General features: G+C 46.2%; 2 protein-coding genes across 9 annotated transcripts in view; one reads left to right on the top strand and one right to left on the bottom strand.

Annotated features, from left to right (window-relative positions):
- Window positions 1–15,036, top strand: part of eys (eyes shut homolog) — a 170,204-nt gene extending 155,168 nt beyond the window's left edge. For 6 of the 8 annotated variants that reach the window (XM_028989232.1, XM_028989228.1, XM_028989229.1 and 3 more), the window contains 7 exons: window positions 3,045–3,227; window positions 3,915–4,081; window positions 5,461–5,605; window positions 8,355–8,517; window positions 10,572–10,744; window positions 13,415–13,576; window positions 13,763–15,036. In XM_028989232.1, coding sequence (XP_028845065.1) covers window positions 3,045–3,227; window positions 3,915–4,081; window positions 5,461–5,605; window positions 8,355–8,517; window positions 10,572–10,744; window positions 13,415–13,576; window positions 13,763–14,958 — 2,189 coding nt within the window. In that variant the 3' untranslated portion in view covers window positions 14,959–15,036. The other 2 variants (XR_003750536.1, XM_028989235.1) reach the window with 2 other exon arrangements.
- phf3 (PHD finger protein 3) lies at window positions 12,565–25,233 on the bottom strand (the record flags this gene model as incomplete). Its single annotated transcript, XM_028989155.1, has 15 exons — window positions 12,565–17,270; window positions 17,365–17,560; window positions 17,650–17,739; window positions 17,948–18,095; window positions 18,214–18,400; window positions 20,068–20,206; window positions 20,287–20,415; window positions 20,591–20,707; window positions 20,792–20,948; window positions 21,030–21,150; window positions 21,479–21,539; window positions 22,076–22,349; window positions 23,272–24,553; window positions 24,830–24,955; window positions 25,047–25,233. Coding segments are annotated over 15 exons (5,016 nt in total), but the record flags the coding sequence as incomplete, so codon positions are not given.
- Window positions 25,234–26,347: the final 1,114 nt, after the last annotated feature.

Below are 26,347 nucleotides of genomic sequence, written 5' to 3'. Positions count from 1 at the left end.
TCCTCTAATCTCACACTGACATTTGAATTTAAAGTCTGATAACATCAGATAACATCGGAGTCAATACCGCGCACCAGCCAGGACTTCAGGTCAGGCTGTCTAGTAGCCCACTTCCCAAAACAGCGGCCCTTTACCCAAGAACGGCACCACCCTAACATCTTAAATTTACTTGTTGTTGGTTTTTTCACTTAGTTAATCATTGAGTGTTGATGGGAAATGATATTTAATGGCTTAATGTGATATTAAACATGTTCACATTCTTCCTCTACAAGCAGGAGCATGGAATGTTGATCGGAGTCGGGCAAAATACTTAATTTCTTTAAAATGTATTCTGGTGCATTTTTCTTTTTGTGATGCCTCTCTGGGGGGGTGAACTTGTCGTTTCATTGTTGGATAGCAGCTTCAATGTGAATAAATCATTAACTTTCACAGATGAATTCTAAAATATAAAAAAATTAAAATCCTGTGACAAGGGTTGAATACAGATGCTTCATTTTTGCATTCTTATCATGTAGTCCATTACATCCCAACCATAGATCCAGTTGGATCCAGGCCCAGACGGATGACAGTGTGTCTGTGGATTAAATGCGATAATCCCAATTTCTACAGCCCCACTATTATACCACGGGCAAGCTGTTTTGCCAACACTTGCTAAATGTCCCCACAGTAACCATTTGGATAAATGAATGTCTCCCAAGTGACGCCCTCTTCTTGCTGCCAGAGACTCGGCGCAGTGGCTGAAGAACGGCACACATCTGTTCAGGTGTTCTTCCACTGTCTGGCGCAAATCTAACAAGGCCCGCATCATAAAAGGGGGAGGGGGATTAAAATGTCATTTGGGAAGGATGTTTGATAATTTCTCTGATTTATGGGGGGTGTTTTGTGCAGCATGGCGTGCTGGTGATGGATGCAGGGTGCAGCCTTTACTCTGCGATTCTGCCATAAAGATATAATGTGTGTAAGCTTGTCTCGTGATGTAAAAACGACCAAGCTGCAGTGAAAGCGCGCCGGCGAGTATCGATTGGCGGTAAAGCCGTCCTTTTACAACACAAACCGCAGCAAGCTTCTACTGAACCGCCGAAGGAATGGGGGTGGGGAGTTGTAGCCCCAAATTTATGGTCTCTATTTACACGCCGGTTCACGCCATATTTGGTTCTCCATCGGTGGTAGATTGCAGAGAAGTGTCGAGTGCCCGGCCGTTCGAGTGCGGGGACGCCAAGTATGCCCTCAAACAGGGCGGCAGAGATGAATAGAGTTCATTTACCTGTCAGTAACATGTAGAGCACTCGCCTGCTCCGCTACGATTTTTTATAGGTTCATTTTAGGGTAGTTACCGGATAGGCCTACAGTGTGTCAGAACTGAACGTGTGAGTCTGGATAAGTCACGCTCAACAGATGATGGTATGTGTGTGTGTGTGTGTCTGTGTGTGTGTGAGTCACTAGAGCCAAATTCATGAATAGTACATTTACATTAAAGGGCATTTGGCAGACGCCTTTATCCAGAGCAACTTACAACGTGCTTCCATGTTATCATCCATGAAGTGATAAATTCTGGTTCATTAGGACCCCCAACTATGAATACAATCTTTTTATTCACTCTGTTGTAGTTTCTATATATAAAGTCAAACAATAAGAAGGTTACAAGTTCCTCTAAATATTCTTTAAAGAGGAAGGTCTTGAGCTGCCATTTGAAGGTGTTCAGTGACTGAGCTGTTCTGACCTCGAGGGGACGTTCATTCCACCACCGAGGGGCCAAGACGGAGAAGAGTCTAGATGAACGTCTTCCTTTTACCTTCAGAGATGGAGGGACCAGGCGAGCAGTACTGGAGGCTCGGAGTATACGAGGTGCAGTGTGAGGTGTAATAAGGGCTGTGAGGTAGGATGGTGCTACTCCATGTCTGGCTTTGTAGGACAGCATCAGTATTTTGAACCTGATGCGTGCAGCTACTGGGAGCCAGTGGAGGGAACGTAGCAGAGGGGTGGTGTGGGAGAATTTGGGAAGGTTGAAGATCAGTCGTGCTGCTGCATTTTGTGTAGCCATCAGATTGACTGCATATACGTTTTAATCACGTCGTGATATTGCGGGCCCCAACGTGGCGTTATTGGACAGTTTTTGATGAGACAACATGACAGTTGTCTCCCCTCAGTTCTTCCCAAATGGATTTACAATTTCCCCTCACACAAACACAGATTATGAGATTTGTGAGGAGTTTATCCAGCACCCATTATCCCCACTAGCCTTCATGCGGCACACAACGGCATCAGCGCAAGAGTTGTCAGGCCTGCCGCCACGCCCAGCCCTACTGTACAGAGCATAATCTTCACACATCAACCAGCACACACACAGACAGACAGAGATGGGATGGAGAGATGCCGCCCTTCATTAGGCACTGTGCAAATAAAACTGGACCATATAATGACTCCACCATTCCAGGGGGCATAAATAATTTAAACACACACACATACACACACGCAGCGCTGAAGAGTAGAGAATGAGTGCAGCCCAAAGTACTGTGTTTAGCAGGAGCCCACGGGGGGAGGGGGGCGAGGCAAATGATAGTTATTTGTGAAGATGTAGAGCAGCGGCACTCGGCCCTCAAAGACACTTCTGTCGGAGAAACGAGGTCTGGGTGCCGTTCAGGGCGGCGGCGAGAGAGGAAGCAGGAAAAAGGACGTTAATAAATACGCATGTGTACAATCATGTCTGAGAGGCGTGTGATAATGTGCACAGGGATGATTGCTGATGAATCTTGGGGGGATTTTTTTGACCACCATTGTTAAAACCTAAAAGGCTCATTTTCCCAGAAGAACGAAAGAAGCTTTATTAGAATAAACGCAGGATGTGTAAACTAACCTTTATCTTTATGAGCTCATTTCAACGGGTGTGTGTGTGAGAGAGAGACAGAGAGAGAGAGAGAGAGAGAGAGAGAGGATTTCACCTTCATCTCTCTGCGTTAGTCAATGGCACCACCTTGAGGCCGTTTTCTAAATGCTGGTGCCTTCTGGCTTTTTCCATCATTTCCTTTCCCTCTCTGGGTTCTCAGCCATCAACATCACCCGCACCAGGTTCGGCGGCACAGACGAGTTCGGCTACACAGCGTTTGTGTCCTACCCGCCCATCCTCAGCGCCAGCTTCTTCTACGACTTCCAGCTGAAGCTCACGTTCGCCAACAATGGCTCTGCGCTGAGGAACAACCTCATCCTGTTCTCCGGGCAGAAAGGACATGGTGAGAAAAACCATGATGCAACAGCGGAAGCGGCTTTGGCAGCCGAAATAAAAATATATACACAAAGTACGCAAAAGCTCAGCAAAGACCCTCATAAGTCTGTTAAAGACCAGGCATTTGCTTTCGCCTGCCAGCGGTGCTTCTCATCCTATTAAAACAGGTAAGCCGCCTGACAGCAGCCCCTGCACGTCTTCCCTTTTTCTCCCCTTTGCTCCCTCTCTTCCTCTCATTTCTCTTTAAGGTCAGCCGCGGTGGCTGAGCTGCCATGTCACCAGCGCCGGGCTGTTTAATCACAGACAGACAGTTGAATAAGAACACGAGGGCCACGGATCTTGAGCGGTTCAGCCGGGCCCTCCTGGGATTACAATTTAGGGTGATTCATCGAGGGAGAGGGGAGAAAAGACAGCGGCATGAATAATGTAGCAATTGTCAAGGGAACGCACATTACAGTAGAGGACAAAATCAAAAGAGAGAAATCATAAAGGATGAAAAACGGGCGGCACACCTGATAATTGGCCTGATAAATCGCCGGCGTTGACTCATCAACTACGTCTAATTCTGCGTTTTTATGTGAATGGACAGCCAAGGTGTGCATAGAAGCTGTGAAAGATGTTATCACATGGAGCATTTATCAATCTACTCAGTTATTACAGCAATATGTACATTTTTTATGTGTGTGTGTTTCAGGTGTAAATGGTGATGACTTTGTTGTGCTGGGAGTACGACACGGACGGATTGTTCACAAGTTTAACCTCGGCTCTGGAGTGGGCACGGTGGTCAGTGATTTGCTGAACCCCAGAATCAGGATTCATGCTGTCCGCTTTGGCAGATATCTCAAAACTGGGTGGCTCAAGGTATTTCACTGTGCATTTAATTTTAATGTAAATGGTGGTAAAGGGTGGTAGTAGCCTAGTGGGTAACTCGTCTATGAACCAGAAGACCCGGATTCGAATCCCCCTTACTACCATTGTGTCCCTGAGCAAGACACTTAACCCTATGTTGCTCCTGGGGGACTGTCCCTGTAACTACTGGTTGTAAGTCGCTCTGGATAAGGGCGTCTGATAAATGCTGTAAATGTAAATGTTTTATGTCTGTTTCCATACAGATAGCAGGTGGTCTTATGATAATGGACACATTCAATAGTCTTCTCAGGAAAGGGGTACTAAATACTAGTATTATTATTTTAAATTAAAAAAAATTTAAATAATAAGATAAAATCTGAGTATCCCCTTTGAAGTACCATCATGAACACAAGACACAATTCCATTCCTAGTATGAATATCATTTTTTGTGTTGACTGATCGCCTAGTCTTGCAACATAAGCAATCTGGTGGACAACATTGCCTAGAAAGCCCCATATTAAAGCCATCTTTTGTTGGGTACATGCAGTTCTGTGCTGAATGTCAGGACCTGGCTGATCTTCAAAATCTGTTTATGGTTATTTATGGACACAAATGTTTTTTTATGGACGTAATAGGACCTTGCAATGATTTTGTTTACTCCCACCTCCTGTAAGATGATATAAGATGTGAGAGTATTAAAAAATATATGTATAAATATACACTATGGTATAAGTGTGGTCAGCTGTTGTAGAGCCTGACAGCAGACTGCAACTGAAGGAGCTGCTCAGTGCTGTCAGGGTCTCCTGCATGGGGTGGGAGATGTTGTCCAGCAGCGATGACAGCTTAGCCACCATTCTCCTGTCACTCACCACCTCCACTGAGTCCAGAGGGCATCCTAGAACAGAGCTGGCCCTCCGGATCAGCCTGTTCAGTCTCTTTCTGTCCCCAGCAGTGATGCTCCTCTCCCAGCAGACCACACCACTGTCATACATTTACTGTGTGGTTGGAAATATTTTGTGCTAATGAATGAAAATAACTTTGCCCTTTATTCCACGCTAATACTGAAATTGGACCCTAAGACCAAAGTCTTCAATGCAAGCTACTGACTGTCTGAAGCACATATTTCATGAAAAGCTGAATTACTGTCTGTCCTCAATAGACTATGTGATGCTCCATTTCCATTCCATATTTTGTCTGACAATGCCTCATCTTTCTTTTTTGAGGGGGGGGGGGGGGTGACAGCCAGAGGCTTGTAATTGTGGCCAGGCCTGCAGTTTCTGTATTCATGAATGGCCCTAATGCCATATTTCATAAGCATGGATAAAACTCAATCCATTTCGGGTGACTCATCAAAGCCACAGTCATTTTCCTTGTTCTCCATTTCTTCTAAGGTCGATGGTCAGAGAAACAAGACGGTGTCTTCTCCTGGCCAACTTGGCGGCTTGAATATCTTCAGCAAGCTATATGTAGGTGGATACAACGAGTACACGCCGGAACTGCTGCCTCTCGGATCCCGGTTTCAGAACAGCTTTCAAGGTAAAGCAGGACATGGGAGACATCAATCAATATTCTATTTGTGTTTTGTTGCTCAACAGGATTGCTCTTAACTTTCCTTTAACAGAAAAGTTCTCAGGGAAGATGGCCTCTGTGTACCCAGAGATTTACTAAACATTAAGTGAAGTGTGAAGTGATTGTCACTTGTGATACACAGCACACGGTGCACACAGTTAAATTTGTCCTCTGTATTTAACCCATCACCCTGAGTCCCATAACCCATCACCCATCACCATGACAGGCGCCCGGGGAGCAGTGTATGGGGACGGTGCTTTACTCAGTGGCACCTCAGTGGCACCTTGGTGGCAACCTTCTGATTACTGGGCCGCTTCCTTAACCGTTAGGCCACCACTGCCCCGCTACTACTATATGATAGGCATTAATTACTTGGACATGTTAGGTGATCAAGTCTAATTTTTATCTTCCAGAGGCTAACTAGTGGAAAGAACAGAAAAAGTTCATCAAAATTCTCCTTCTAACTCATGTCAAGTCAAATTCTTGCAGTCATTGGTTACAGATTTAGTCCCACATTTAATTTCATCAGAGGAAAGTGGGGATTAGTCGATTAGAACAGGTTATGGGTCATCATGACCACATCTACTACAGCAACTGTAAGTGTTGTGGTAGTTAGTAACAGATTGACTCGGTTGTTACATTAAAGGTGCAACGTGTAAAATTATAGCACACGGAGAAATTTGAATTCACCTCGTCATACGAAACCAAGAAATGCACATTGGGTGGAACCTTCCAATCAGAACAGCATTCATTCTTCTCCTGTAAGGTGGGACTTGCTACTACAGTAACTCTCCATCTCGAGGCACACAATGGTGTTACAAGACCAGGCAGGACGCTGCTGCAACATCATTTCTACCGTGTCAGGACAGTTATGTATGCATAAAAAAAACTTTTAAATTCACTCAGGGCATCTTTAAAATAACAGCGGCACTTTTAAATACCTGAACAAGCTCAAATGAGTGCTGGATCTTTTTTGTGCTGTTTGACTGACACCAGTAAAGCAAAAACTTAAAAATTTAGCACCTGCTTTATTATTCTGCAGTAACTTTTTAGTAATTCACATGGAACTGGGGCCTGGTTCTTGGATCCTACAGGAGCTATAGGGTTAATTTATCTGTCCTAAAGTGAGCAGATGAGTAGATGAGGCCAGGTTGTTTAAACAGCATATACCATGAGAAGTTCCACTCGGAATATGTCTATTTGACTTCTTTCCGGGGTGACGTTTTCTCATCAGAGGGGATTGTATAGCCTGTATACGGCCTGATTACGCTCACGCCCCTCATTACTTTCATCCAGCGATGTAAAGCCCCCGGTGGAAATGGATTTTCCCGCTCGTACGGCACATCTGCAGCATCGGAATGATTTTCCGTTAATCAGCATCATCTCCCTCCGCTCCACTGTGACCTCGCCACAGCGCCGCTTCCTGGCTGACATTGACCGCGCCGGGTCTAATACGAGGGCCACGTCGTTACTGCTCTGTAGGCGGGATGATGATGAGAAGTGGCCTCTGGATGACTTCTTTTTTTTTTTTACTGTAAATGAACGGAGGAACGAGTCCATATTAAATCTGGAAAACGGGGAGAGACTGACTCTGCATGACTCCAGCAAGCAAATTATGCTCAGTCGTTCATTTAAAAGATGCCGAACACGACACTCGCCTTCACGCTGCATGTTCTCGTTCACGACGTTTCTGCAGGGGGAAGTAACAGCGGCTAACAGGCATCAAATCTGATTGCGGTGGCCTTGCAGCTACTCCAACCGCGGTGGCTGGTGGCAAATGAACTGATAATGCATTCAGCTGCCTGGTTATCAACACATCCTCCCCCTCCGTTACTTCGCAGAACCTCTGTTTACGCGGCTGCCTGTCAGTTTACGGAGCCGGGTAATACACTGGGAGCAGCATTTGCATACGTAATTACACGTTTTCTCTTCCCGCCATGCTCGCCAGCGACTGCTTCCAGGCCGTCATCACTTTCCAGGCCCGTCCCACGCTCTCCCCCAGGAGCCGTGTGTGTTTCCCTTCTCTTTGTGCTGCGCTCGGCCTCTCCTGCCATCTGACTGGCTGTTGTCAATGGCGCATATTTGCGCGCCATGAATATTCATGAGCGAGCATGACATTTCCGTGGCATCGTGTGTGTGGGGACGAGCTTTTTAAGCTTAATGCTGCACAGAGTGAGGCAGGAACCTCCTCTTATACCACTGCTCAGAACGCTCCGGTAAAGCCGGGTGGGGATGAGAGTAAACTAGTGGGTAAGACACTCGCCTATGAACCAGAAGAGCCAAGTTTTAAATTCCACTTACTAACATTGTGTCCCTGAGCAAGACACTTAACCCTGAGTGTCTCCATGGGGGACTGTCCCTGTCACTACTGGTTGCAGGTCGCTCTGGATAAGGGCGTCTGATAAATGCCCTAGAGGTCTAAAGCCATGCAGCAGAAATGGGAGGGGCTTGCGCTCAAAAGCAGAGACATAGGTCATCAGTTATCAGGCCGTGACAATTCCCTTCCACCACAACACCGTCTGATTCATCTAATCAAGAACATCTTTTCACGTCATGCCTGTTGTATCAACTAAAAAATCTTTTATTCGGATATGCTCTGCTCTGTCCTCTGGGGCGATCCACTTCTCACTCGGTGGTTCTGATATTCAGGTCCTAATGAAAAATTCAAGCTCTGTCTCTGACACTCTCTTTCATCTCTCTCACTCTTTTGGTACAGGATGCATATTTGACTTGCAATTTCGGACAAGAGGAGATGGAAAATTCCGGACGCCAGGAAATCCAGTGTCGGGGCGCAGTGTGGGGCAGTGTGGCGTCCGTCCCTGCAGCCTGACTACGTGCCTCAATGGAGGGACTTGTGTTGACTCGGGCTCCACCGTGTAGTAAGTATGCACACTTCCGAGGACTAGGACATGTTGGACATTATTCATGTGTCAGTTTCTACCACTAATAGCATTTATGGCATTTAGCAGAGAGACTTACAATCAGTAGTTAGAGGGACAGTCCCCTGAACCTGTGACTTTGTGGTCTTCTGTGATGAGTATCCTGACCTTCAAATAAATCTAAATATTACAGTTTCAATTCAAGATTACAGGTTTACATTCATGTTTGCATTAGAAAAACTGAAAATTAAGCTGTTTCAGTAAAAGTTTTGGTAAAACCCGTCTCCCAGGTTGGTTCAATTTGGTTTCGACCTGGTCAGTGGAATGTCGTCCAGGAGGGAATCTCTGAACCATGTGGCTTTCCTGCTGACTGTGTGTGTGTTATGGATTAGGGAATGACAGTATGGTTCAGGGCCATGTTTCCAGGGTGTTAGACTGTGACATGTGAATATCGAGTCCCAGTTTCACCAATTTCCAGAAAACAATTCTGCACAATAGCATAAAACCATTTTCATCCAAGAACCTCTGTTGGATTTCTAGCCACAATATCTCACCATAATAATCTCACAACGGCAGATGTCTCTAAATATCGTCCCACCTTATTACATTGTGCCGGGTGACAATGCCATGTGACAAGGTGATGCCAGAACGATCAGCAGCATTAGATAATAGGTGTGTAATTAACCTTGATACCGAAGTTCATTTCCAGTCATTATTTGTGAATCACCTGACCACAGCTCATCTCCTCATTCATTCTCCTCAGTAAATGCCGATTGTTGGTGGCACCAGCCCTGCGTTAAAGCGCCGCGTCACACAAAGGCTCTGAGACCTTCGCTCCCCTCCCACTGAGTCAATCAATATGATTATCACACTCTGCACCATGAGGAGGGATGCAGGCAGGGCGAAACACTGCTTAACACCGTGTTAAATTGACAAGCGTCTCATACAGGAGTCAGATTGCTGAGAAGACTCCGGCCCATTAGATTCTTCTATTGGACGTTTCTCCAGCACAAATTTGCAGCACACAGATTTGCTTTCACCCGCTCCTTTTTTTTTTTTTTAATTGGATGAGAATTGAGCTCCAGCATCTGCAGCAGTCGGAGAGAAAAGCCTCGCTTGTCTTCACACGCTGGTAGTAACCAAGTAACCGAGCTAAATAAGCTGCCGGAGTGGCGGAGTTGAAGTGTCGCGCCACACTCGGTCCCCACATTCCCCACGTTGTCAGAATAACTGCCAGGATTCAGAACGGCACCCGAGGATGGGCATCGCGAGAAAAAATATACAAGCACCCCGTCTCCTAATGGAGTGTCTGAACAGTAACCATTAGCGTTCTGAAGAAAATGCGCTGGTCTCCAGAGAGAAATGTTCCTAGATTTACTATAGTCACGACTATAGTAACTATAGTCACGGTGGAGCAATATGTGAGCAATGAATGGAAACCTTTCAATATGCAATAGAAATAAAAAAATGGTCACTAGGCCCTAATATGTAATAATAGTGCTTTATCACAGCAGGTACCACCTCCAAACATTTCTGGCACTCCATTAAATCAAGCAGCTTATTAATTTACACAGAAGGCAGATTTATTCCTTATTATTGAAAGTAACCGTACTTTATTGAGGATATTAAGAACAGTAACTACACTGCATTTAAACACACAGTGTCTCCTGGCCAGTGTCCAAACTACGGCCCACGGGCCAACTGCGGCCCGTGATCCATTTTTAATCGGCCCACAGCTAATTCTAAAAATAATATGAAATATGGCCCACACATACCATTTTTTCTCAATCCTATTGTACTTGTTAGTTTCAACACAAGGTGGAGCCTTTGCCCTGATCGAGGCAGCATCTTCACAACACAAGGGTACTCTGCAAAAGCAGATTCATCAAACATACTTCACTTTCTCCTGATAAAAAGTACTAAATATGTTTCCTGCATTGGATTCTTCATAATGGCTCCACGTCAGTCTCCATAACCGCCACGGAGTAGGTGCGTCCAAGCTTTTGACTGGTGGTGTATCAGAATGCATGTTGTTTTTTTTCTTGCCTCTGCAGCTGTCATTGCCCAGTTGGCTGGAAGGGAGCTCTGTGCACAGAAACTGTTTCCGTTTGCGATGCCGAGCACGACCCCCCTCCCCGATGTGCACAGGGCTCCACCTGTGTCCCCGTCCCCGATGGCTACACCTGCCACTGTCCCCTCGGCACCGCGGGCCAGTTCTGCGAGCAAGGTGAGATGAGCAAATCCCCACCTCTCTGAATAAACAGTGTTAACTGGGTGGGTTGCTCTGTGATGGCTGCATGAATTAATCATGCCTACTTTCATATTCCCTCACTTTTTACTCATGCCAGACTTTCAGTTGTCAAAGGTAAAAAATCACTCCTTCACCAAGTCGTTGGGAAGAAGGTGGATATGAGGTTGTGTTTGGTCGGTCAGATTCCCTCAGAATGCAGTCATCCCATCACTCAACAGACCCGATTCAACGTCATGCGTTCTCATCCAAACAGTCTTTTCACTCTTATTGTGGGCCATTAAACTGGAGCATCAACTCACCCTCACAAAGCAGCGGCAGCCACAGAAAAACTGATATTCCGGCTGAGGGCTGTCCCACATCTGTTACAGCTCGGTCTAGGACTAATACTGGATTATAGACAATGGGCACTCTCTCAGTGGAATTTTAGAACTAAAAAAGCCTGCAGTTCACTGCAGAATGTCTATATAATATTTACATAGCATATAAAGATTTTTATAGTGCCATATAAGATACAGCGTATCGTGTGTGTTTGAATTTCTGATTCACTAGTTACATTTTTCAGAATCTGTTCTATTTGATTCTCGATTATTTCCACATCAATTCACTAATGTAGTGATTTATACTTTCAAATTTACATATCATGCATTATATCATTTATTGCTATTAAACTCAAAATTACAAGATAAAATTCAAGAGTGAAATATGTGCTATATAATGTCAGGGGCAGCATTAATAAGCATTTTTATATTTTTTGCATTATATAAAATATTTTTATATATTTATCTAAGCTAGTGGTAGGCAACCTTTAACACTCAAAGAGCCATTTGTACCCGGTTTCCAAAAGGAGAAAGCACCGGGAGCCGCAAATTCTTTTTGACATGCAAATAAAGATAACATTGCATATATTATTTTTACTTTTATGCTATGTACAAAAAACTAGGCTAGAGTGTTGCTTGTGAAATGTTATTTATGCAAATTGTTGCAGGTGTAGGGGGAAGGGGTGCCGTAAAAATTGCACATGTTGAATGCTGCCAGAACACAGTTTTTTTTACTAGCATGAATAAGGTACCTGTGTGTGCCATAGTAACATAAGATCAGATAAGATTTTTTATTAGTCCAACAATTCGGAACATTGCATTGTTACTGCAGAAAGTGGACAGTAGAAAATAACAGCAACAAAAATGAATAGAATAAAAAAACTATACTAACAGTAGTTTTAAAAAGTACACTATACAATCTCCAAATATGAATATGGATGAGTGTATTAAAATATATATGTGTATATGTAAAGAATATATGTATGTACATTTACATTTACAGCATTTATCAGACCCCCTTATCCAGAGCGACTTACAATCAGTAGTTACAGGGACAGTCCCCCCTGGAGCAGGGACACAATGGTAGTAAGTGGGATTTGAACCTGGGTCTTCTGGTTCATAGGCGAGTGTGTTACCCACTAGGCTACTACCACCATGTTCCTACATGCAGGAATATGTTGGAAAATATTTCTTACTGTCAATGATTTATGATTTTATAATATATGTTATATGGGTAAAATTGGTGTTTTTTTATATCATGGGACGCCATTTGAAGTCTCCTCTTACGTTTGCTCCCTCCAAGTTCTTGCAGTATACATGTTTTGTCGTCTTTATCCCTCCAGCACAATTTTACAAATCACTTCACTGAATGATTTGTCTCTGTGGACTTTCTTTTCATTGTGGAGCATCCATTTATGTGTGCAAACCTTGTACAATGGGGAGCTGCTGTGCTGCGCAGTTCAAATCTCATTCATGCTCTTGGAAATAGCAGCATGACAAATGAGAGGAGAGAGAATTTAATGCAAATTTGTTTTTTGTTTTTTTTTTTTAAATGCCCACATCATCAAGAAATCACTGAGGATAACACACATTGTCTTTCATGGACAGCTTTGGTTCTATTGTTCACTTAGTCTTCCTCTTTTACAGAAAATTGTGCTGAGAGCAGCTCTGCCGGTGCTGGTCAGCTGGCAGCGGCTCTGGTGTCCTGAGGCGATCTCGCCGGTTAATGTTACTGCTGCTGGATCACCGATAACTTCTTTTAGCCTGTTGCCTCCATATGGCGCCATTTCGAGTAACTATCTGTCCATCTATCTCTATGTCAATATGTACATATACCACCATTCGAATTTTTGGGCACAGGACCACAGCGACACCTGCAGGCAATGAGGTGGATCGAGGGAGGTTTCTCAGGGAAAGGGGAGAATGGGGACATGGCGGGACCCACTGAAGTCACATGGAAGAACGCGGGGATGGTTGGTTAGCACCACCTGATCCAGGTAGTGGCCCAGAGGAAAGTAAGTGACCACCTGGAAAGAGTAGGTGACCACCAGCGGAGCATCTGGGCATGGGGTATCTGAATGGCCTAGTGTAACAGCACCTTAAATTGGACAGAAGTCTCCAAAGCATCATGGCCAGGACCGAGAGACCGAGGAGAAATTTCTATCCTCAGGTCATAAGGATGCTGAAGGAGGACATGCCTCTGACTGTGTGTCAAAACAGGGTGGTTCAGGACGATTTTCACTACTTTAACTCTACATGCGACAATTTTAAATCTTATAACCTTATGAGGTTTGATCCAGGCTGCTAATAAGGTGTGTCTCCCCCCCAGCTATGTCAATTAGTGACCCCTTCTTCAGCGGGAACCTCTCTTCGTGGATGTCCTTCCCTCCCATCGGCATCAGATACAGGACCCATGTGCAGCTGCAGTTCCAGACTCTGTCAACAGAGGGCATCCTGTTCTACACAGCGCAGCATCTCAGCGGCCGTTCAGGTGGGACAATGCATCAGTTTTCCATAACCAAACTATGTGTGTGTGTGTGTGTATATATATATATATATATATACACATTTTATATAATAAAATGTGAGTGTGTGCATTTTGGTTATGTACAGGCTTGTTTATGTGCAATTTAAGAAGGTTAAATGTGTATTTGTGTATGTTTATATGTCTCCGCAGGGGACTTCTTCAGTGTCTCCCTGTCTGCAGGCTCCGTCCAGCTGCGGTATAATCTCGGTGACGTCACCATTGTCCTGCAGTCGCTGAACACGGTGGACCGGAGCGGCAGGACGTGGCACCTCCTGCAGGCCGGGCGGGACGGTGGCCAGGGCTACCTCGTCCTGGACGGCCACCAGGTGGCACACCACGCCACCGGTGGAATGACGACCCTCGATGTCGCCGGCAGCTTGTATGTGGGGGGCGTGTCCCCACTGGCCGCCGTCGCCCCCGGCGCGGTGGAGCGCGAGCCCGTGGGCTTCACCGGCTGCATCCGGGAAGCGGCAGTGAACGGCCAGCAGCTGGAGCTGACGGAGGGTGGGGCGGGGGGCGGGGCCAACGTGGGCGACTGGGACGGCACTGGCTGCGGGTACAAGGTGTGCCAGAACGGCGGTTCCTGCCACGCCACCGGCGTCGCCGCGTTCAGCTGCGCCTGTCCCCCAGCATGGACAGGTCCCGTGTGCAACATGTCCGTCCTGTGCCGGAACAGCCCATGCCGGCGCGGGTCTGTGTGCGTCCCCGACATGGCCGCGGCCTCGTACGCCTGCATGTGTCCTCTGGGCCGGGCCGGGGCTCACTGTGACCGGGCCGCATCCACGGACGAGATCAGGTTCGTGGGACGGTCCTACCTGAAGCTGACTGACCCAGAGTACCGGACGCGGGACCTGCGGCACACGCAGCTGTCCCTCAACTTCTCCAGCAGCGCAGAGGACGGGTTACTGGCGTGGGTCGGGCGGGCGGAGAGCGACGACGACGACTTCCTGTCTGTCGGACTGCGGGGCGGCGACCTGCAGGTCGCCATTAACCTGGGGGACAGGATCCCGGTCCCGTTAATCCACCGGAACTCCACGCTGGGCCGCGGCGCCTGGAACCACCTGCGGGTCCTTCACCGCCGGACCGCGGTCCAGGTCTTCCTCAACGGCCACCGCGTCCTGTTCGAAGACGTCGACCCGGACGAGCGCTACGTCGCCCTCAACTACGAGGCGGTGTGCTACCTCGGGGGGTTCGAGCCGCACAGGAACGTCTCGGCCGTGACGTCCGGACTCTTCTCCGCGGGGTTCGTGGGCCGCGTTAAAGACGCGGTTCTGTTCGGAGGCGCCGGAAAGCTGCAGTTTCTGCACAACCACGAAGGTTCCGACGTGTTCGGGGGCGAGGAGTAGCGCCGCGGCCTGCGTGGGAGCCGGTTATCCGCGACGGGCACTGTAATGCGGATTTTTAATAAGTATATACAGTATAAAAGGGGCGGAATTCCTCAGGTTTTATTACTGTTCTACAAATAGTTGATTCTCAATAAAAATCACACATTTAAAACAATGCAGTCTGTCAGCAATCAATTAACAGGGAAACAGACTCGTATTTATCAATAATAAAAGATTATCTTTATTACGAACTGTACACTTGCTCTCTAATGTGCATAACAAGTTAAAATGTACAAAACTTGATTTTTTCTTTTTTAAGAATGTCGACGTACAGAACCGGGCGCGGTGCGGGTTAAAGGCGTAATGATGGAGAGGCGGTAAAAATGGCGGCGCGGACCGGTAACAGCACGGTACACAGAGCGTGAAGCGTGTTACGGTAGAAAACCAAACTAAAACGCATTCTTCGGGATTTAAAAAGCTTTTCGTGGACGTTTACGGCGGCGCTACCAAAACGCAGGCTACGAGTAGAAATCACGATCGGCGCTCTCTGGAATTCCTCCTCCCTTTCTCATAATCAGAGTCCCGTCGGTGTTTGTCTCGGTCCTTGTGGCGGGTGCTGTGGTCGTCGCTATGGTGACGGTCTTTCCTCCGCTCTGCGTGGCGATCGTCCTTCGAGTGTCGGCCCCGGTCCCTGTACTTGTCGTCGTGGCTGTGGTGTCGCTCTCGGCTGCGGCTGCGGCTGCGACTGCGGCTGCGGCTGCGATGGCCGCCTTTCTCGGAATGGTGTTTGCCGCGTTCTCGGTCGTGGTGTTTGCTCTTCTTCTCTTCGTGCCGGTGTCGCGCCTGGTCTCGGTCGTCCTTCTTCTGCCGATCTTCAGGCGGGCGGCGCTGGCGGTCCCACGGGTCGGTGTAGTGCTGCTCTCGGCCCTTGTCGTCTTTGGTTGAGGGCGGGGGGGGTTTGGCGGCGAAATTCTCGGACTTGTAGGACAGCGGGTCCGGAGCCGGGGGAAATCCGGGCCGGAGCAGGATGGGTTGGGGCCAGGTGGAAGTGTGGAGGTGGTTCTGGGGGAACATCACCGGTGGAGGGGCGAGGGGAGACGACATGGGTGAGAACGGTGGGTTGGTTTGAGGAGGGTAGGTCGGATGGAACGGGAAGTCCGGGGCGCCTGGGAGAAACGGCGGGACGTGGCTGGATGGAGGGAATGCCGGAGGACTGAGAAGAGCAGGACGACACCTTGACGCATCTTCGTTTTTGCCATTGGATGAAATGATCTGTATGCTTTGGATGTTCTCCACAGGCCGGTAGTCCTCCTTGGGTTCCTCACCAGAGCTCCCAGGCACCGGTGGTAGAGGGGACGTCTTGTCAGTGTCCTGTTTCTCCAGCTGTCCACCACTGAGCTTTTCGGCAGCCTGTGGAGATTTCAACTCTTCTGGAGAGAGCTGTGCAGAAGTGTTCTTCAGTATTGAGCTCGCTGGCCGTTTCAGGCTTTTTGTAGGACTTTCTTCTTGCGTCTCTGAAGAAGCAGGAGATTTGTTTTCCTCATCAGATTTTGCTGGGTTGGTGTTCTCGCCGGTGGGCTGCGAAGGGCTTGGTGCAGTAGCGGTTCCAGACTCCGTGTTGGGCTGAGGTGCTGACAGAGCAGCAAGAAACGTCTCTGTTGGAACATCTGCCGGTTTGTCCTTCAAAGATAAAGAAACGGGCCGGACTGCCAAGTCAGGACTTTCTCTCTCTACAGAGTTCTCTGTTCGTTCGGCCTGGTTGGATGGAGATGAATCTGTTTTAGAGGTCTTTGAATCTTTTTTCCTGATGATGAATCTGTCCATTCGGGGCGCAGCGGGTGACGTTTTGGTGGCACCTGCCAGGGTCGCGCACTCGTCCTGTGACGTCGGTGGCAGGGGGGCTCCAGGTGCATTTTTCAGCTCGCACCCTGCTGATGGAGGCTTGCCTGCCAGATCAGGAGCAGCCACGGGTTCCTCTTTGTGGCCAACCAGCACGCCGGGCAGGAAGCGTAGCGGTTTCGCGGACTCCAGCAGGCTGATCTCCGTGACCGAGGTGACCAGCTCGTTACCGTCGACCTTCATCGGATCTTCGTGTAGCGCGGAGGGCTGCGGCTTTGGGGCCTCCTTCACGACCGGGGCCCGCAGGGAACTAATATAGTCACTTTCATCCCGTATCTTCTCGGGCTTGGTCACTGTCTCGGTCTGAACTTTGTTCTCAGGCAGAAACCTTCCCGAGCTACTGGTCTCCACGGGGAGGATGACTCCAAAGTCCCTCTTAGGTCTCTGTCTGATGATGAGCCCCAGAAGGAGATTGGGACGGTTTGTCTCCAGGCCTGGTCAATGAAATTAATTAACATTAATAATAATAATTAATAAGTAAACCAGGACTGACTGACTACGTAGATAAATAAACATTTCTTTCTGTACCTGGACCGTCAAATGGGACGATCTGGTGCGGAATCTTTTCTGAAGATCCCAGCGGGATCAGATACAGGTCCTTCACTTGCTTAAGGTTGTTGGCAACCACACCGTATCTCCTGCGGCTGCTGAAGTAGGCGTAGAGGAGCGTGTACGAGATCTCGTCTTCTTCCGTCTCCGGGGCGAAACGGATCACACACACCTCCTGAATGGAACAGCAGCGATTGAATAATCAGCTGGTCGCACCACTTGACCCTTTTGAAATATTAATAATGGGCTCAGATAAAAACTCACTTTTGTCCCAGACGCGCGGATTTTTTCCACATAGTCCCACACAGTCTGTGGTGAAATCCTGCCGCCAACCTGGATGTTTCCAGGCAGATCCTTTTAAAAAAAAAAAAAAAAAAAAAAACATATTTTCATGTGTTTCTTTCCCTTCGTTCACATTTTATATTTAGAATAGCATGGCTGTAAATGTTTTATTTTATTTATTTTTTTTTTTATAGAAAAAGTCCCATCTGCAAAGCACCATGAGTGGGCCTACTGTGCTGTAGACGTTTCTGGTGTTTCCTCAGACAAATGTGATGTTTACCTCGGTCAAGCGGTCCAAAATCCCGGAAACTGGGTAGGCTTTTGTGAGGAGCTTGGCCACGGCTGGCATGTCAACAAAACCTCTCCACAGATGGTCCAAACTGGCAAGAAATGTGGCTGTATCCTCTTTACTGCCTAGATTCTCTGGTCTGTAAAAAACAGACAGCCCATGTTTATTAATTTATCATCCAGTCAAACATTCTAAAACCACAATAAAATATTTAAATATAATGAGAAGAATTAATGAAACATGGAAAGTGATCATACCTGCCCTCAGAGATGGATAAGACCCCGGGTTTCAGTAGGCTGCCTTCCAAAGCGCTGAGTTCATCCTCTGTCCCCATGGAAGGTGTGGGAGCCGCATCTCCATCTGCAGTAGACTGCCTCCTGACCACTGTAGTGGCCACTTTCACCACCTTGGTGCTTGGTTCTTCCACAGGGGGCGCCATACGTCCTGTTAAAATGTCACATCAAGCATTCATTAAAAACTATACAAGGAGTGCAGAATTATTAGGCAAATGAGTATTTTGTCCACATCATCCTCTTCATGCATGTTGTCTTACTCCAAGCTGTATAGGCTCGAAAGCCTACTACCAATTAAGCATATTAGGTGATGTGCATCTCTGTAATGAGAAGGGGTGTGGTCTAATGACATCAACACCCTATATCAGGTGTGCATAATTATTAGGCAACTTCCTTTCCTTTGGAAAAATGGGTCAAAAGAAGGACTTGACAGGCTCAGAAAAGTCAAAAATAGTGAGATATCTTACAGAGGGATGCAGCACTCTTAAAATTGCAAAGCTTCTGAAGCGTGATCATCGAACAATCAAGCGTTTCATTCAAAATAGTCAACAGGGTCGCAAGAAGCGTGTGGAAAAACCAAGGCGCAAAATAACTGCCCATGAACTGAGAAAAGTCAAGCGTGCAGCTGCCAAGATGCCACTTGCCACCAGTTTGGCCATATTTCAGAGCTGCAACATCACTGGAGTGCCCAAAAGCACAAGGTGTGCAATACTCAGAGACATGGCCAATGTAAGAAAGGCTGAAAGACGACCACCACTGAACAAGACACACAAGCTGAAACGTCAAGACTGGGCCAAGAAATATCTCAAGACTGATTTTTCTAAGGTTTTATGGACTGATGAAATGAGAGTGAGTCTTGATGGGCCAGATGGATGGGCCCGTGGCTGGATTGGTAAAGGGCAGAGCGCTCCAGTCTGACTCAGATGCCAGCAAGGTGGAGGTGGAGTACTGGTTTGGGCTGGTATCATTAAAGATGAGCTTGTAAGGCCTTTTCGGGTTGAGGATGGAGTCAAGCTCAACTTCCAGTCCTACTGCCAGTTTCTTCAAGCAGTGGTACAGGAAGAAGTCTGCATCCTTCAAGAAAAACATGATTTTCATGCAGGACAATGCTCCATCACACGCGCCCAAGTACTCCACAGCGTGGCTGGCAAGAAAGGGTATAAAAGAAGAAAAACTAATGACATGGCCTCCTTGTTCACCTGATCTGAACCCCATTGAGAACCTGTGGTCCATCAAATATGAGATTTACAAGGAGGGAGAACAGTGTCTGGGAGGCTGTGGTAGCTGCAGCACGCAATGTTGATGGTGAACAGATCAAATCACTGACAGAATCCATGGATGGCAGGCTTTTGAGTGTCCTTGCAAAGAAAGGTGGCTATATTGGTCGCTGATTTGTTTTTGAATGTCAGAAATGTATATTTGTGAATGTGGAGATGTTGGTTTCACTGGTAAAAATAAATAATTGAAATGGGTATATATTTGTTTTTTGTTACGTTGCCTAATAATTATGCACCGTAATAGTCACCTGCACACACAGATATGCCCCTAAAATAGCTAAAAATAAAAACAAACTAAAAACTACTTCCAAAAACATTCAGCTTTGATATTAATGAGTTTTTTGGGTTCATTGTTGTTCAATAATAAAAATATTCCTCAAAAATACAACTTGCCTAATAATTCTGCACTCCCTGTATAAACGATCACAATCTAGCAAAACAAATCCCAAACATCCTTTTTCCTGATGATTGACCATATTTTCTGCATTATATAGCATTCATCATTTTCAATCAGTGTAAGCGAAAATCTATTCTTTCTTACCTGTGCAAATCTTGCAGTTCAAGTCAAAGAGGTGAGACTTGTGCATGCTGGTTGTGTCTGTAGCGACATTGGAGACCTTTGGCTCTGTGTTGTGGGGTTTTTCTTCCGGCTCTTCTGAGGTTTTGGGAGCCGGCTCTGGCTGAGGGAAAATTACGGCTCACTCAGTATGTGGAAGTGCTGATTGCATGTACGCAACACGCCAGATGACCTCCGCCTTACCTCCACTTCAATAGTCTCTGACGCCTTCACAGGCTCCTGGTTCTCAATTTCTATTTCTCCTTTATGGGTGATTTTAGTGATGGGTCTCCTCTCAGCCTCCCGCTGCTCCTTTTCAATCATTTCAATTGTCTGATGGAAGGAAACGTTGGTAAAGACCTCATACAAACACCATGACATTCGGTCAGTATAGAACGTGATCATCGTCAACAGAACAACCGGATGGTATCGCTTTAAAAAAAAAAAAAAAAAAAAAAAAAACACCTTTCCTCAGCACATTCCCCCAGTGCACATTTTAGTTACTTACGTGGCGGTTTTCTCTTTGTCTCCAAGCAGCTAGTTCCTTGGGGGCCAACTCTTCAGGGCTCATTCTGATCAAGTCTCGGGGAGAAATCTCTCCTCTAAGAACACGTTTAAACAACACCTACGACAGAATGCATCATGTCATCTTTGTCTTTCTAGATCTTGAGTGGATTGAAAGTAAATGGGCATAAAAAAGCAGGCATACATTGTTTTTTGTGTCTTTCAGGTTGAAAGTTAAGCTCCTGTATTTGCTCTTGTACTTGGTGTCAGTGCCTTGGAAAAAGGCATACAGCTCCTTCTCGATTTTCTTTGCAACTTCAGCAGTCTTGTCGGAGGACACCTGGAAGTCAGACTCCTTCAGCCTGAAGCGTTGAGACATTTAGATCCTGTTAGCTCGACAAACTGAGAATGTTTACTGTGTCCGTATGTACAATGACCTTTACCGGTTCAGGAGAATATCCTTCAGAGAATGCCGGACGTTGCGGCGGATCTGCTCAGTGGATGGCTTCTTTGAACTCACAGATGAAATGTGAACTTTCTTTTTATCCACTTTTGCATGTGAACCTGTTAACACAAGTCATTACATTCAATGACCATACATAAGTAGCCTTCACCCAAGGCGGGTGCTTGCGCACACACCACTCACTCACACCTATGGTCAACTGAGAGTTGCCAGTTCAACTAGTGTGGATGTCTTTGTTTGTGTGGGTTACAGACAGCCAGCCGCACAAACCACACACACACACAGCAGGAGGCCAGAATCAAAACTCTCTACGTAGTGGTGTAGCCTCGCAACTCCAAACGGCGGTGAAACTGTGTACTGACCCTTCTAATCATAAACTAATATATACTTAAATATGCAAACTATGAGGACAAGATAAGAAAACCAAACCTGGTTTGGGTGTGACATCTTTGACTTCAGCTGACTGCTTTCGTTGTGGATTGGAGGATTCCTGGTTCGGACAGAACAAGAAATGATCATCAAGGCACTAATGAAGGATGTTTGTATATTTAAACCAATCATCATCAGTTTAGTTTACTGAGTTCAATCAAATTTATTCTCCTCTTATTGCTCTCAGCAGGATTTCAGCAAACACAGCAACCCATGTGAGGAAAAAATAAAGAAATGATGTGTTATCTTCTAAAAGCCTCAGAAAAAAAGAATCACAGTACATTCCCACCACAAATAAGAGATGCTTTGTTTAAGCTGACAACAGTGGGCTTTAAAAAAAAATAAATAATTTTTTTAAACTGCGTATGTGAAAGACCATCACACCCCACACCACGGCCTTCTCTCATTCATAGTGAAAGGTAAAATTGTCAACAAACCCATTAAAAGAATGGTGATCATGAACAATTCACTAAAAAAAAGATAAAAAAAAAGGCAAAGGCTAGCATTGTTCATTTAAAACAAAAGAAAAAAAAACGCAAAGAATAAATTGTACAAAGAAATGCACAGAATGTTAATAACAGCAGAAAATGAACTCACCTCCTTCAGTGGTCTGACCCCACCTGTTGTCAGCTGCTGCTGCTGTTGTTGGGCTGGAGGCTTCTGTCTGGAAGCCTGGGTATCAGGAGGTGGTGGCTGCTCCTTGGGGGCATGGCTTGGATCCCCTGGTTCAGGTTTACAGTCCTCCTCTTCACAGCACTTGAGACACACATACTCCTGGTCATCTCTCTCCATCTGCTGCACTTTAGCCAGGTCCAATCCCACACAGTCACCATGGAACCAATCATCACAGCGGCCACAGCCTACCATGAACCTAAATGAAAAGAAGAAGAAGAAATGGTTTTATTTTCATGACACCAAACATAATGATCATAGCAATAACGTTAATCCAGAAACTTAATAATAAGAAACATTAACACAGGCACAAATATTGGAATAATTCTTCAGTTTTCTATGCATACACAGTACAGGCCAAAAGTTTGGACACACCTTCTCATTCGATGTGTTTTCTTTATTTTCATGACCATTTACGTTGGTAGATTCTCACTGAAGGAATTAAAACTATGAATGAACTATGAATGGTTTGAGGTGAGCTGGACCAACAAGTGCTAAACACCTCTGGGAACTCCTTCAAGACTGTTGGAGAAGCATTTCAGGTGACGACCTCTTGAAGCTCATCGAGAGAATGCCAAGAGTGTGTAAAGCAGCAATCAGAGCAAAGGGTGAAAGAAACTTAAATTTAGAACAATAACTTTTCAGTTATTTCACCTTTTTTGTTAAGTACATAACTCCACGTTTGTTCATTCATAGTTTTGATGCCTTCAGTGACAATCTAATAACGTAAATGGTCATGAAAATAAAGAAAACACATTGAATGAGAAGGTGTCCAAACTTTTGGCCTGTACTGTACCTCATCTGTACTGTACCTCAGACTGCAAATTGCATCACAGTATTTGTTTTCTCTCCAGTTCAGAGAATCACTTAAAATTGGAATAAAGCAAGCAGCAAAACACATACAGAAGCTCAAAAGTAAGATCCCGTTTCAATGTGTACTGACCTTTACTTCAGGATTACAATTGCATCTACGAATTACACACTTGTTTCATCGCTTAGATTACAGTTAAGGCTATTTGTCTTAATAGTATAAACTCAATATATTATTTTGTCTACTTAAGTGTTTAAATGCAGGACAAAAAAGGCAAATCCTGAAAAAAATGAAGAACAGAAACAGGTACCTGTTGCTGTGGGGTTTCTTGCACAATCCACAGTGTTTACTAGGATCCCACACGGCCTCGCCATCGGCCGCCTCAGCCTCCGCGGTGTCTCTTCTAACCGAGGGAGCATTATCAGGGATGAACAGCTCCGGCTCGTCCACGGAGAGGCTCCTGGAGTTCCTGTTCCTCTGTTTCTGCACGACTTTCTCGCCTTTCTTCACCCTTTGCTTCTCCTGCTCCTCATCCTCGGCCGGTTCCTTTGAGGAGATGTCGGGTTTCTTCACAGCCGGCTGAGGATTTTGCGACGGTTTCTTCTGAGGCTGGGGAGATTTATTCACACCCGCCTGTACGCTGTGAGGTGCAGGGGCTTTGTGGGCCTTATTATCTTTATGATGAACCATCTCAGACGGTTTCGGGTTTCCTTCTTTCAGCTTGAGCAGCTTGGACGGGGAACTGGGAGATGAAGGTCTCTCTCTAGGCCGTTTCACGGCAGCGCTGACAGGCTTTCCTTTGGTGCCGTGAAGGTTCTTCAGCGCTCCTGTCGGCCCCTTTTTCGACAGCCCGTAATTGGGCGCTTTTCTGGCGGGGCAGGGCTTGTTGGGTGCAGAAAGTTTACTTTTGGCGGAGGCCAGCGCCTGCTTTGATTTCAGCTGCTTTTTGGCTGCGATGCGCTGTGCGATGTTGTTGCTCTGAGCTTTGCCCTTTTTCAGCGGAGGAGAGTTATTCTGGTCGCTGACTTTGGGGTCCGTGGGCGTGGCGTCTACCTCGCTGAGGACAGGTAAGGGAGCACCATTTGCATTTTGCACTTCATTTGGGTTCACATAAGGTCCCAAATTTAACAGGGTGTCATCAGCACACGTCACTTTCTCGACCTTCTCAGCACCATTTTGACCTCCAGTCACTTCAGGTGCAGAGTTCTCCACACCAACGTTCTGAACGGGAACTTCGAGGCCCGCAGCCTCAACACGTACAGCTTCAGCTGGGGTGGCACTGGTCTGATCCACTGGCTCGCCCAGCACTCCGGAAATATGGGACGGTCCTGGGAGCAATTCAATTTTGTAGCCTCCCACAGTGACGGTCAACCTCCTCAGGACAACCACCGGGTTCATTGAGGGCTCCACATCATTCACACTAAACCTTTTACTGAGGAGCTTCTCCCTTCTCTCCTGTAGAGCCTCATCCTTCTCCAGACTTTTCCCAACTTCTCTCCTGCCGGTTCGTCCTTGAAGCTTAACACCACACGGTCGTGTCCCAGGCCCGGACCGTCGCGTGTGTACGCCTTCAACTGCACCACTGGGAGGGTCTGAAATAAAAAGGAGATTTTAAATAACCCACACAATGAAACTGGTGGCATTCAAAACTTAAAAATGTACTTGTGAGAGAAAACACTGCATAATGATGCAGATCATGCAATTCTGCACAGAAATGTACAGACAATCCTGGAATTAATTTAAGTGCCATAATCAATAAAAAAAATAATGATTAAACCCAGAGAAATTACGTCATCCTATTAAGACACTTGCTTTAAAATTGCTGCAGAAGAACATGTCATTGCAGAGTCATCCCCGACGCAACCTACCGTGCTGTACCGCAGTCCTGGCTCCACGAATCAGTCCTCCTCTTCTTCTCCCCCTTTGGACAGTCGGTCCTGACAACTTGGTGTCAGGGGCATTATGTCCAGTTTCTGATGAACTCATTTCAGGATCTAAAACACATCACAGATGACATCAGTCTATGGCCACAGTATTTTAGAATATTTAAATGTAATGCAGTAAATCCTCAAGAGACTATGTTACCTGTACACTTGCCAACATCATCCAAAAGGTGGAACTGAGTGCTAGCAGATCCAAACATAGGATCTTTGTCACTGAGCATGTTCTTCAGCGAGTCCTCTGGTCTCTTCTGACCTGTTCCAAACTCATCACTTGCTTCACATTCCAAGCTCTGGCCAAGCAACAAGGACTCTTCCACCTGATCACTGGGAATTAAATGGTTAAAGGTGACAACCACATCAATGAATGCCTCTAATTATTTACATTTTACAGCATTTATCAGACGCCCTTATCCAGAGCGACTTACAATCAGTAGTTACAGGGACAGTCTCCCTGGAGACACTCAGGGTTAAGTGTCTTGCTCAGGGACACAATGGTAGTAAGTGGGATTTGAACCTGGGTCTTCTGGTTCATAGGCGAGTGTCTTACCCACTAGGCTGCTACCACCCTCATTATAAGATTAGCTCTGTAGAAATAAGTGACAAGACTACATACACTTTTTGACACAATATAAATTGTGAGAAACAGATGACATTTTAATTTGTAGATGACAATATAGCTACAGGAAAGACAGCAACTACTGTTGCAATTGTAACTTGCTTTGGCAATTCTATTGCAGAAAGGACAAAGAACATCACGTCTGTGTACAGAAACATGAATATGGTGTCAACAAACACTCAATGATCATTATAACTGACCAATGGAATATCTGAGAATAATTTACCAGCCAATACATCTTTACAGGCTATTTATTCAATATTTTAAAAACGATGTCCATTTGTTAGTTTCTGTTTTAAATAAATATGTATTTTGAGGCGATTATTACGAATTAAAAATAAATCAAGTATTAGAAATTGAATTAAGAACCTGAGTCTTTATATATTGAGTTCACATTCAAAAAGCAACACATTGTTGGACTGATGCCCTCCACGGAACTTCACGGCTGTCAAACCACGCCAGCTGCACCCCACAGAACACGGCACACGTGCAGCAAGTGGACGTAAAACAGCAAGAAACCCCCCCGCATCCCGGCTTAACCAGCACCACAGATGACCCCAAACACACGATACCGCAACTCGCACCCACACACACACACACACACACACACACACACACGCTGTTTTAGCGAGCAGACACCCAAACAAGCGCGACGTCGCCAACTTTAGCTCGGAGCTGTTCGCCTAGCTTGTTGGTTTGTTTGTTGTACTTTGTAGGCCTCGAAGTCGCCGAACACTCCCGTGAACGCAGCCACGTTTTTCGCTCGTCGCCGGTTTAATTTAACCCCGAGCACCGTTCCGCGGGAACGGCGGCGTGAACAGGGGCTT

Source organism: Denticeps clupeoides, chromosome 8, assembly GCF_900700375.1.
Source record: "Denticeps clupeoides chromosome 8, fDenClu1.1, whole genome shotgun sequence".
Taxonomy (NCBI): Eukaryota; Metazoa; Chordata; class Actinopteri; order Clupeiformes; family Denticipitidae; genus Denticeps; species Denticeps clupeoides.
This window is presented reverse-complemented; position numbering and strand designations above follow the sequence as displayed.